Consider the following 13,314-nt stretch of genomic DNA (forward strand, 5'->3'; position numbering starts at 1 on the left):
GCAAGCTGTGCGTTGTGCCTACAAAGGAAATCCTGTTTTTTTCTGTCTCCTAATGCAGCTGCCTACCAGTTCAGGCCTTTTCCATCCAATCTGCTTTCTTACAGCCATGTTTTCAACTCTTTTGCACACACCTCCATTAATTTTCTTCCACACACACTGCCCTCCATCTCCAGTAAGCTTTTCTTTGGATGCCTTCCAACCCTCTGCTGTCTGATATTCTCTCTTCACTGAAATCTTTTCCCTTATCTCTCTCCCATCTGTTGGATGGATATATTTGTCTTTGTATATTCCTCCTTCTGGTGTCTTCTATATTTCTGCTTGTCCCATATCCTCTTTCTGCTTTTACTGCCTTCCTACCTTACGGAGTTATTTGTCTTGCCATATTCTTATACAGTTCCTTAAATTACCTGCAGAGTAGCTGTAGTTATGTTCCCTAACAACAGAGCTTTGTCTGCATTAAGCCAAAGACTAAATAATGGCAGCATGAATTGCAGCCTCCTCACTCCCACAAGCAGAAGTGACAGAGGAATAATAACAGTGTTGGAGAAAGCAGCCTGGGGCTTTCTCTTGGAGCAGCAAAACAATACCACTTTGAGAAAGGAGTGGTTGTCTAAGAGCCTAGGGGAAAAAAAGCAAATAACAAACTGATAATGTGGATATCAGCATGGGTAAATGCCAGCTTTTCCTTTCTCTCTCCCTATGCTTGCTGAAGCCTTGGCAGGAAAGAGGTGATAGACGTGGGGCTCCTATTGTGACCCATAGAGTTTATGTACGAACATTCCCAAATTCTTTCTTGTGAAAATACATTTAGTTTTGGAGAATGCAATCAGCATCAGAGCTTCACCGTTCTTGCACACAAAGCAGAAATTACACAACCCTTGTTTATTTCTTCCTGAATCCTTACCCATGTTCCCAGGATCTTCCATGTCCTGGTGTTGGATCAAGGCCCTACAGCTACTCTTCATCGCTGAGATCATTGAGGAGATCGGTGGTGCCAGGAGGGTTTTGGCTGCCATGCCTGGATTCCTCTGAAAGGCTTCTAAAAGTTGGATTGGGCACCGCTTGACCTATGAGCACTGATCATAGAATCCCAGAGTTGTTAAGGTTGGAAAAGACCTCTAATATCACCGAGTCCAACCATCCACCTACCACCAGTATTGCCCACTAAACCATGCAGTTTTTACTGATGATTTTTATTGTTTGATGCCCGCAGCCTAAGGAGCTGGATCATCCTAGTGGAATACATTTCCTAATGTTTCAGAGATTCACAGTGGAAAATCCCAAGATGCTGAAACAGAGGTAGTCCTTGAGCATGGAGTAAAAAGTATGCTTGAGAGAGTTAAATTAGAAACGAGTGCCTTGCAAAATAAGCTTGTTATTACAAACAAATAAAGCTTTTGTAGAAGCACAGAAACAGCCCTTCCTTGGTTAATACGCATTCCTACATTATGCTTTAATACTAATGAAGCAATGTGGTTGGAAGCTAACTGATGCAGAAGTCTGGGAATTGTGGACTGGCAGCCTCCAGGCCATTTGTTCTGGGTACGCCCATTGCATGTCCCAGAGCCACAAATCCCATGATGCCAATTTTATCCCAAAGAAAATGCTGCTGTAAGGAGCAAGCTGAAGCACAAGTCTTGCAGTTTCATGGTGGGATTGCAAGCCTATAAAGCCCTCCTGGAAACAGCTTTATACTTCCTGCGTATGTTGAGTCTTGGCAAAGGACTTTGCTTCACACAGCCTTTATTCTCCACTTGCCAAGTGTGGCACATGCGTGTTCCAACTGGTTCTCAAAGAGAGGCTTTTAGCTCTGGTTGTAGCTCAAGATTCCTAATGAGTTAACTATGCATGTTGAGCATAAGGTGCCAGTATACTGGTATCTCTATTTTATGACAGATGTGGGCTTTTAACTTTTATCAGCCTTGCCATTACCCTTAATCAGTTGCTCCCCTGAATGTAGGTATAAATAAAACACATACAAAACATTTCAGAAACTCCAAGATTTAGTATCCACTTACATCTGCATGCTTAATTTGTTTGTACGGTTATTGCTTTCCTAAAAGCATTCATGAAGTATTTGTAGGAGCACACGCATCCACAACTGACTCAGAAGATTAGCTGGAGAGCTTGCATATGGAGATGTGTATTTAGAGTGCCTGGAGAATCTTGGCCATGGGTTACGAATCTCGGACACAGCTAAGTTCCTACAAAACCCATGATCCGTATTTGATAACTGAAATCTGAATGAAGAGGAGAAGGACATGCACCTAAACACGCTTCATCATGAAAATGTGATGGGTGGGTCAGGAACAGAGTGGTTGATAATGAGGAGGGAGGGTTAGGGGCGTGGAATAAATAGTTATTATGTGAAATTTAAACTCTTACGAAAAAAAACAACTGGTTGAGCAACCAGCCTTCATAGCTTCAATAGGCTGTTTTCAATAACGAGAATCCAGTAAAAGCAGCAGCAATGTTGTCCATAAATCAAGTTATGATAGCACTGGTGGTCTTCCTTTTGGTTATGCAGTTTTTAAAGTTGCAACGAGCACGGAGATGCCTTCCTCCTGGACCGATCCCTCTCCCCGTTCTTGGCACCTTGCTGCAGCTGAACTTCCAGATCAATCGTGACTGCCTCATGAAGGTATTTACTTTCAGCTAATCCTAACATCTTAGAAGTCTTTGTAATTTGCTGTTTCTCATGTTATGTGTGTGTGAAAATCGATGCTTCAACCTCTCCCCTTTTAACCCTGAGTTTGACAAACTCATGTGAAACTTAATATCCTTTAGGATAAACACCTTTGGGGAGAACATATAAGATTTGAAGTCAGGGAACAGAAATGCACTTTAAAGAGTGACTTTCACAGCACGAGGTTTTCGCTCTCTGAGCATTGTTCTCTAACTTCACCGGTAAACAGACACTGAAGATGTGCCGTGTGTGCATGTGCTCGTGGTATCGATGGGATCCACAAAGAGCCTCAAAGCTTCTGTTAATGGAGGAATCCCTCTTGATATACATTCTGGAAAATGTCTTCTGGATGGGAAATATCCTCTATCATGTGAACAGCAGACGATGAGACTCCCGTGAACTGAGCCTTGGTTTGTATACAAATAAAATCCACTTGATGTCTGTTGGCATAAACCTGTGGCTCTGAATAGCTGGCAGACTCAGCTGTTTCCAGAAATGAATGCTGGAAAAGACATTCATACCTTCTCACTGATAATTGTAGTATCATGGAGAAGATGCAGAACATCATTCCAGGTTAGGGCTGGTCCTGTAATTAGCATAAAAACAGGTTCATCTTCTGTTTGTTTGTGGTGCGTGGGATTTCAGCTGTGCTTTGCTGGCTTCTCTCCCATCTACAGTTGGCAAAAACTTATGGCAACGTGTTCACCTTGTGGTTTGGATGGGCCCCAGTGATCGTGCTGAATGGATTCCAAGCAGTGAAGGATGGTATGACCACACATCCCGAAGATGTGTCTGGGAGGCTGGTGTCTCCTTTCTTCAGAGCTATGGCCAAAGGAAAAGGTGTGATGATTTTTTGCACAGAAACTTTTTATTATCTTTACAATTGCAACTCTTTTGTAGCTGGCACCCACCCCTAACAGCACCACCATGGCAGGGTTTATCTACGAGGGATGACACCCTCCAACCTCACTAGAGGTTCCACGCTCCCCAACCCAAGCTCCTGATTTTCTTCTTCCCATCATTATTATCTCAGGCCTGAAGCTAGCCTGGCTAAGCAATCTGAGTTTGATTCAGCATCGATGAAGTTTGTAGTTAAGCCACTTCACAGCTCTATGTTTTTCTTATTTGGCACAAAAAATGCATTATAGGTGTATGTCTGTAAATTTGTTTAGGGCTTTGCCTATCGTAATCGTAATACATTGAGGTCTCAAACAGCTGCAATCGTCTTGCAAAAAAAGGCTTCTACATCTCCACTTGCAGCAACACTGATATTTAGGAATGGGAGTGTTCTTTCAGGTGAAAGAATGCCTTAGTCTGTAGTAGATGTTAGCATGATAAAGAATTCTTTCTTTCACGGCCTCAGGGATTATGTTGGCCACCGGTCACACATGGAAGCAGCAGAGGAGGTTTGCACTGAAGACTCTCCGCAACCTGGGCCTGGGGAAGAGAGGTCTGGAACAACGAGTGCAAGAAGAGGCCCAGCACCTGCTGGAATTCTTTGCAAATTTGAAAGGTATCCCTGTGACAAATACCAATTCATTTCTGTCATTGGTCTGATGTCTTTAGTGTATCACACAAAATCTTCTGTTCCGTGAGTCGTACTGCATCGATGTAGAATGGATTGGAAACACAAAGAACACAGTGCTGTGCTTTTTCAGACCCAGTGGGAGGCTCAGAATTAAACACTGCAGCACAATTTGCATGCACTCTGTGAGGCAGTTAGTACAATTTTGTTTTCATTACAACATTTTATCCTGATCAACCCAGTTAGCAGCTTTTGTGTTGAATTTCCCAATACTGATCATTATGCAAAGCACAGTAAACCAGGACATGCTGTGGCTAGCATTGTGTCAATTAGAAGTAATTAAATCCAACCCAGTCTCTTGACTTAAGAACTAGGAAAGATGGAGTTGTGGCCACGTGCAAGAAAAGAAGATGACTCCTGAAGCTCAGAACAATAAGTGCCTTGGATGTTGGGCAGCTGCATCAGTACAGGCATAAATACATTTGTTCACACTCTTTTTTCTGAAGCTGTGAAATTATTTTCTTATTAATTTTCTTACTGATTGCACCTTGGCTGTAGAAAATCAGTAGGATACGGATGGCAGCTTTTTAGTATGTAAAAAGGGCTATGAGAAAGAGGGGGATGGACACTCCAGCAAGGTCTGCTGTGATAGGGTGAGGCAAAATGGTTTCAAACCAAAAGAGGAGAGTTTCAGGCTGGCTATAAGGAAGTTTTTTACAATAAGGTGATGAGGCACTGTTACAGGTTGCCCTGAGAGGTGGTATCTCTGGAGACCCAAGGTCAGGCTGAATGGGGCTCTGAGCCCCTGATGGAGTTGTAGCTGTCCCTGTTCAGTGCAGGGACTTGGGCCAGGTGGCCTTTAGGGTCTCTTCCAACTTAAGTGATGATGATTACAATTTTGTAAAAGGGTTGCTAATTGTGAAATGCAGTGCTTGCTTGAAAGTTCTTTAGGTAACTTATGAAGCAAAATACGAGACATTCAGGGTGATGTTTATTGTTGTGGTTGCAGAGAAACCTCTGGATCCTTATTACCCTCTCATTCATTCCGTCTCCAATGTAATTTGTGCTGTTGTTTACGGACATCGCTTCTCCAGAGAGGATGAAACCTTCCATGAACTGATCAGAGCCACAGAGCATATCTTCAAATTTGGAGGCAGCCTTCTTCACCATGTGAGTAAATGATGTGTTGTCTTTGGCTGAATAACACAGAAAGTGGGAAATGCAGATTTGAGAGGTGGCTGCTGGGCATAACAGTTTTAAATGGGTGAGCAATGTCCCACGCAGCTCTACTGGGCACCACACTGTCTTCAGATGGGATGGTAATGCACTACATACCAGTCTTCATCGCTTGTGCTCATTGCCTCACAATAAGTAGTTTACTCTTAGGTCTTTGCAGCAAGGCATGAGCTGATGGAATGCTCCTGGGTTGTGTTTGGTACTCAGTTGCTGAACAAACGGCCTGCATAGGGCATCGGGATAAATGCTGAATGTCAGGTCTGAAAATGCGATTCACCACCCCAAATATAGACACAATCTCTCTAATTTAGTCTCGCTAATTTAGTGTAGTCTCTCTAATTTAGCCAGGGGTAATTAGCAGAATACAAGATGAGCTCAGTAAGAGGAAGACAGAGAAATCTGTGTAGAAGTTGTTTCAGGTTTTATTGAGGACTCTTTCAGAGGTCTTTCAGTACAGAGTGCTTTGAGGAGCTGCCCAGTTTGTACACCAGCCTTTTCTAGGTGGCCTTTTTGGGGGGTTCACCAACTGCCTTTACCCCCCTGGTGAGGACAGTTTGCAATGCCTTTGCTTCTTCGTTTCCTGGCATTCTCCACTGGAGGGCAGGGTCTAGCTTTTAAAATGCCCGAGTACAGTTCATTCTAACTGAAGACAGGTTGAATAATTGACTAAATGGCTACAGTTCTTTCTAATGATAATCGCTCTAATTTGGATTTTGACTGAGCTTGAAGGTCCGAGCAACTCTGAGTCTCACCATTAACGCAGCTGGAAATTATGCTGTATACCGTTTCACAGCTCGAAAACATGAATGTACTCATCCCCAGAATACTTTATTAATTATGAAAAAAATCTCCATGTGCTAATATTGATATTAACTTCTTTTTAAAGTAGGTCTAAGTGCATTTCATAGTGATGGAGACTTTGTGGTACCTCTTGTATATCACTCCCGCAGCTGTATGAAATCTTCCCCTGGCTGATGTGCCGTCTCCCTGGTCCTCATAAGAAAGCATTGTCTTGCTATGACATTCTGAGCTCTTTTACAAGGAGGGAGATCAGAAAGCACAAGGAGAGAGAGATACCAGATGAACCGCAGGATTTCATTGACTTTTATCTAGCTCACATTGAAAAAGTAAGTGTGTGTTCTGCTTGGTCATACACTAATGGGTTGTTAAGTGAAAGATGTTAAATCATCCATTCTTTTGCCTTTTTATCACCATTTCTTACCCATCACGGACATCTCATTGTGAATCCAGTAACCTGAGACTAAATCCTAGAATCCTAGAACATTGAGGTTGGAAAAAGCCTCCAAGATCACCAAGTCCAACCAGCAGCCCATCCCCGCCATGCCCACCAAACCCTGTTCTCAAGTGCCACAACTCCACGGTTCCTGAACGCCTTATTGATATGCCACACGGTCTTGCAATTCTTTCATTAAAGAGCAGTTAATGTGCTGCAATTTTTCTCAGTTAAGGACTTATTTGTGGCCTAAGTGAAAGAAAGCTGAATTTAGAAGACCACAAGAGAGCTGGAAAGGGATTGGAGAGTCAGAGTGCAATGTTCTATATATTCGTATATATAGTCCAGGATGGATGTCAGCCTAACATTTAGTTCCTTGGATCCTCTTGCTTTATTTTCACACCTTTAACACATCTGGCCTTCCAAAACATTTAAGTATTTCTTAAGTCTTTCAGTACTGTTTTAAGATTTATGAAAACCTGAACACTGGTGGACCAGAAATTGTTTTAGTGAGCTCCTCTGGGATGCTGCTGGGTGGAAATCATCCAAGTTTGCTTATTAAAAAAAATAGAGCTGTCTGTAGTAGACATGTAGGGGGAATATAAAAAGATATGATATTGCAATAGAGAAAAATATCCTTCCCACTTTCCATACTGCTCCACTGGCAAAAGAAGGTATATCCTCCCTAAATGTTGGTAATGAATTCTCCAAAAACGTAACAATGTTCCTTCATGATTTTGGCATATACACAATAAACCTCTATTTTTTTTCTTTTTGCAGTCTGGAAATGAGCCCAAGTCTACATACAATGAAGAAAACATGGTTTATTCTATAAATGACCTCTTCTTGGGTGGATCAGAGACAACAAGCACTACTTTGAACTGGGGCCTGCTCTGTATGGTGGCCTATCCAGATGTCCAAGGTAAGAGGAAGTGGATCACATATATCTCTGATGCAATAGAACAGCACAGACGTCACGTTTTAATGGATCTTGACTTGGGTTCTGTCTTAGAGAGCAGTAAACGTGACTGATGGCTGAAAATAATACACCATAAAGTGATGTGTGATAGCAGGGATGCCACTTTTTGGGAATCTCAGTTTGGTTTTGTGTTGATCCAGTAGGAGTGCTGGGGGCTATAGGGAGCGCTGCTCTTGTGTGTGCTCTGTGGGTCAGAGCAGTAAAGCTAACCAGCTGAAGGGCAATTGGCAGCTTCTATTTTTTGTCTGTTCGTCCATTTCTCAGCCCAAGGTATCAGAGTGTCAATTTAATCTGAGGTTAAACTAACTCTATGGTGCACTTGAGTTTCTTGCAGCAAACATTATTCCAGTTGGGAGGAGAATTTGATGGTTTATCTGCTATGTCTATGTACATTATAGTAGTTTATTTTTAAGTCTATCTTTTAAATATCAGCCACTGACACAGAGCACTAAATGAAAAACAGAGAATCCTTTCTTATGCTGGATAACAGAGAAGCCATTGTTAGATAGCAGAACATGTGCAAATACCCAGAGAAGAAGAGAAATTTAAATGGATGAAAGAGATGAAGATAAGAAAAAATTGCTTAGCGTGTAGCTGTCAGACAATAAGGTCTACTTAATCTCGTGTTACTGCATGGTTATTATCACCCTGTAATTAAGGTTACGAAAGCTCTGACTCACCTAAATAATTTTTCTTATCTAAATATAACACCCTGCACATACTTGGGAAAGCAGGGTGTGTGCAGGATGATCCATGCCCAGCTTCTTGAGTCATATGTTTCATCCAGACTCTTGTAATGAACAGACACCAGTATGTCTGTCCCCAGCAATTGGTGTCTTTTCTTTTTTGGAAGAAGCTGGCATTACTTCATTTAACACGTCCTGCATAAGACCCATGTTCTTTTAATAGGAACTAGGCTTGTCATGTACAGATTCACCCCGCTTGAGTTCCAGACAGCTCTGACCGTATTGGTTGTAAATGGCTGTAAGTGCCCACAGCACCTCGCCAAAAGAAAACACAATGATAAATCAGTTTGCTTGTATTGAAGCATAAGGCAGTGCTTAGTTCTAAAATTCTGAGCAGCAAATGTCTTTTCCTAATTTAGCATCAAATAGTGTCAGACCCAGTAGAATTCCTACACGTTTAAACTGTTGGAACACCTCACTGATTCCCTTCATAAAATTGGCCTATATTTTTGTTTTAGTTTTGTTGCTGTCATAGTAGTTCTAAATGGAAAACGTCTTTGAATATGGTGATGTATTTTCCCACCTGAAATGATGAATATTTCTCCATAGAGAAAGTGCAGAAGGAGCTGGATGCTGTTTTGGGTCCTTCCCAGACCATCTGCTATGAGCATCGGAGAGAACTGCCCTATACCAACGCTGTGATTCATGAGATCCAGCGCTTCAGCAACATTATCTCCATTGGCATGCCCAGGGTGTGTGTGAGGAACACAACATTGCTGGGATTTCCCCTCAAAAAGGTACCGTTTTTCACAGCTGCTACAGGCCTTTCCTCTATCAGTAGAACAAACTGTGGATTCAAATCTACTTGCACCGAGGCTTTCTCCTCAACAGAACTGGGGTTGGGTACCTCTAGGTCAGAGTTTCAATAAGAAAGAGGACAAGGAACCATTTCTGTGGTTGTGATGAGTGATGCAGCTCTTGGAAGAGGGTCATCAGTAGTGGAAGATGCCAAAGGGTGGAAGATGAGATTTTAGCCAAAAACAAAATCTTGGAGATTGATCCTGTGGGATACCATGATTGATTTCCTGTTGATGCAGCAGTAGGATGAATTTGAACGGAATTTTTGTCCACGAGAAGACTGAAAAATATCAAGGGAAAAGCAGTAAGGTTTGCAACTTGCTTTTGTCAAAGACACTGAATGACAGAAGCTTTTAATGTGAGAAGTGAAAATGGTACAAATAATGTTAGTTTCTATTGACACGGCAGCTTCTATTCTCAGGCTTGAACTGCTGTTTTAAATCAAAGCCACAATCCATTCCTCCTAGCTCTTCACTTCCTGCTGGGGAAACAAACTTACCAAGCCATAATGCTGAACACTGAAATCAAGCAATGTCCAACACTGGTCTCACCTCTCAGCTTCTGGCTGCTAAGAGAAGATGATCAGCCAGAATTAATGTTTCTCTCCTTTCAGGGCAGCATTGTTCTTCCAAATATTGCTTCTTCTTTGTACGACCCAGAGCACTGGGAAACACCTCGACAGTTCAACCCTGGCCATTTCTTGGATAAGGATGGAAACTTCGTGAGCCAAGAAGCCTTCTTGCCATTCTCAATAGGTAAATTTACTGACTCCACAAACGTCAGTGGGTTGGGCTGGGGCTGTAGAAGTAAGACATCTCTTAAAGACCTACTGGTCATCTATTTTAATCCTCTCTGTGAAAAACAGTGATAAAATTAAAATTATTTCTGGTAACATTTCCCAATCCAATTGTAAGCATCTGTTCTACTGAACAAATAATAGCTGGAAAATCAGAGGCATACTGGCAAATGTATACATAAAGCTTGCCCTATTTTCGGAAGGAAATTCTCTGCTAATGATGATGGTTGTTCATTTGTGGCAACATTTCAACTCCAGGCATACATTTGAAAAGCACTTTCAAACACTTACGCTGATGCTTAATGCACAGAAAACTGGAGCATGATATCTTCCGGGAAGAACAATTCTTTATTCTTCACTTATATGATTAAACAAATTCATTTCAAGTTGTCGGTCAGATAAAAGTAAGATCTTTGATGTAAGTAAAGCAAAATTCAAAGCAGAAGGGGTGCTCAATGGCCCACAGCTGGAGAGAGGCTTCTTTATGAAGGCAGAACTACAGAACATTTTGTGTCATTGTTTGGCTGAAGTCCTACAGAAATTCTAGATTTAGCAAAAATACTCTGGTTTTATGCAAGCATTGAGGTTGCAAAAGACCACAAAGATCATCAGGTCCAACCACCAGCCAATCCCCACCATGCAACTAACGGTGTCCCACAGTGGTTACGCTCAATTACGCGACAATGAATTTATCTGCTTCCGAGGTCAGAGTGATGCACTCACCATCATCGCCCTCTTCCTCCCGCAGGGCACCGCGTGTGTCTGGGGGAGCATCTGGCAAGGACTGAGCTCTTCATTTTCTTTGCCAACCTGCTACGGGCATTCACCTTCCGGCTCCCTGAGGGAGTGACGACCATCAACACGGAGCCCATTTTTGGGGGCACGCTGCAGCCCCACCCCTACAAGGTTTGTGCCATCCCACGCTAGGCCACGGCCATCACAGACCACCTGCACAGCCATCTTACTGTTTCGAACATATGGTCTCGAGACCATCTATACCAACCACATGGTCTCGTGACCATATTACTTTTTCCCCTGCTGCTCAGAAAGTCCCTTCTGTCTATATTAGAGGATTTTTTTTTTTCAAACCCTGTTACATGCTCTTGAAGGTGATCTCAGTTTCTGAACTTACTCTTTGGATCTGGAGCCCATCATCGTACTCAGCCATGAAGACATCATGCAGATGCTTTCTAGCCTGGCAGATTTAGAGACAATATCTGCTGAACAAATGATAACATTGACTGCAATCTTCAAAACTTAAGTCATTATTGCTGAGCCATTCTACTGTCAAAAGCAATATAGTTTGGAAAACCACGAGTGAGAAATTCTGCCTCTTTATATTATTGCCATCACTCATGTTTCAGTCAACTTTTTGTTGGTGATAATAAAAGACATGAAGGAGGAATATTAGCAATTCTTTTCGTTTACGGTTTATTTACAGTTCACTGTGAATTTCTAAATTTAGAAATTAGAGCTGATGGTAAACTGAAAATAATATATGCAAAAAAACAAAAGTGCTTTGTAATTGCCTCAGAAGTTCAGTGATGCACCTGAAGCTACAGAAGCCTGCTACAGACACAAAAGACGAGTCAAGTCTGAATGAAGAGTTCGTAGTAATAGCAGAAAAGGAGAAAAAAAATTGTTGAGTACAAATTTCACAGAATCATAGGTTGGAAAAGGCCATCTGGTCCATCCAGTTCATCCTCAACCCACCCCACCGTGCCTACTAACCATGTCCCTCAGTGCCACGACTCCACATATCTTGAAAAGCCCGGTTTTGTTTATATTGTCTGAAAAAGACTTGCAAATGAACCTGCCCTTTCTTAATCTTACTTCAGTGTGGGAGGATAGAGCAGGGAACAGATGACCACGTGCTGAATCAGTCATCACTAGACGCCGTCACTGCATGTTGGAAATGAGTTTAGGCAGTCTACCGTGCATCACAAATTAAGATCTGTCTCATTATTTCTTGTTCAGTTGCTGACAGGACATCGCATCAAAATAGAAAGGCACTTTCTAACAGCACTTGATATTTAGCTGTTATTAAATTAAGTGGCAGAATAACACTGGTGAAATATGGAAGACCACATTCTGACATTTCATATGACCGAAATCTGTGTGCCCTGTTAAAAACTGATGTCAAAGTCTCTATGGATTTGCATCCATGTCTGTGTGGATAGATAAGGCAAAGAAGAAAACGCTGTGATCTAGGGGCACTGGGGCTGTCATTGCTTCTTTAAAATGAGGCATAAAACAGCAATAGCATTGTGAGCATTCATGTCAGTGCTGTGCGATGCTGTCACTGCTGATGGCCATGCGCTCCCCCAGATTTGCTTTCAAAAGAGAAATTTCAGAAATAGGCTGAGATGGACATGAAATGGCACAGCCCAAAGCAACGGGCACAGCTACTGCTTGGCTGGGCACAGGGCATTCCAGAGTGTGTGAGTGGGGTGTCTGCACGTAGCTGTGCTGTGCTGTCTGGGGCAGGAGGCGCTCACCGGGCATTACAGCTCCTTAGTGCACAGGTGCCCAGGAGAGGGCACTCAACATCAGACAAACCACTTTCTCAGAGGTAAGAGGTTGAGAAAAATGGGTCACTGCAGAGATGTTGCAGTCCTCTTTTTACCAGTGAGGGTGAGAAAATAGGAATTCTAAGGAAAGGAGAAAGGGGAGGAAAAAAATTAAAGCCTTTCTGGGAAGAGAGCATTAGAATTAGTACAATCATTTTTTTTTCCCCATTATCAGTTGGAAGACTGATAAAGCAGCAAGGAGATGGGAGGAGTGAGTATATCTTTAGTAACTGCAGTTATTTCTTTTCTAGTTGTCTGCCTGTTAAACTTGCCATGGAGCAGTGCTTGCTTCCTTCTGGATCAACTGCAAAATGTGACAATGAATGAAGACCAAAGAAAGTGGTGGTCCCTTAGAACTGTAGGATATCGTGAAGGCTTTGGGAGATGGACAATTTAATACCTCTGTATTTTTTTTTTCTTCACTAATGAAAATGGTAGTGTTGATCCAGAGGCAAATACATTTAACGTCAGGGACGTTCACGGAAGATTTCTGTCTAGATTAGGGAGAAGAAGTTAGAAAATAACGGGATTGATGTGATGTTTTCACATTGGTGAGGCTGATTCATCCCAGGGCACTGAGGGAGCAGTACCAACCTCAGAGCAATTAGCAACTCTCTGTGAGAACCTGTGGAGGATGGGAAAAGGTCAAACGTTTGTTTGTCTTCGGGAGGTAGGAGAAGTTGCAGAGGTATAAATCAGCCTGATGGCACCCCTCAGAATGTCCTGGCAAAAAGAATCGTATGG

The 13,314-nt window shown here is 42.3% G+C and overlaps 1 protein-coding gene across 1 annotated transcript; it reads left to right on the top strand.

Moving 5' to 3' along the window:
* Positions 1-2,455: 2,455 nt before the first annotated feature.
* Positions 2,456-10,927, top strand: LOC125697511 (cytochrome P450 2J2-like). The gene is made up of 9 exons (XM_048954796.1): positions 2,456-2,641; positions 3,364-3,526; positions 4,050-4,199; positions 5,221-5,381; positions 6,398-6,574; positions 7,462-7,603; positions 8,956-9,143; positions 9,818-9,959; positions 10,749-10,927. The coding sequence occupies exons 1-9, from the start codon at positions 2,471-2,473 to the stop codon at positions 10,925-10,927; spliced, it is 1,473 nt and encodes a 490-aa protein (XP_048810753.1). The 5' UTR covers positions 2,456-2,470.
* The last annotated feature ends 2,387 nt before the right edge of the window (positions 10,928-13,314 follow it).

The sequence above is a fragment of the Lagopus muta genome, chromosome 9 (assembly GCF_023343835.1).
Source record: "Lagopus muta isolate bLagMut1 chromosome 9, bLagMut1 primary, whole genome shotgun sequence".
Taxonomy (NCBI): Eukaryota; Metazoa; Chordata; class Aves; order Galliformes; family Phasianidae; genus Lagopus; species Lagopus muta.

What these genes read in the sequence shown, in the direction of transcription:
- LOC125697511 (XM_048954796.1), top strand. Translation starts at nt 2,471, where the DNA reads ATGTTGTCCATAAATCAAGTTATGATAGCACTGGTGGTCTTCCTTTTG. An exon ending in GAGGCAGCCTTCTTCACCAT is followed by an intron (nt 5,382 to 6,397) that starts GTGAGTAAATGA and finishes TCACTCCCGCAG; the next exon opens with CTGTATGAAATCTTCCCCTG. An exon ending in ATCTAGCTCACATTGAAAAA is followed by an intron (nt 6,575 to 7,461) that starts GTAAGTGTGTGT and finishes TTCTTTTTGCAG; the next exon opens with TCTGGAAATGAGCCCAAGTC.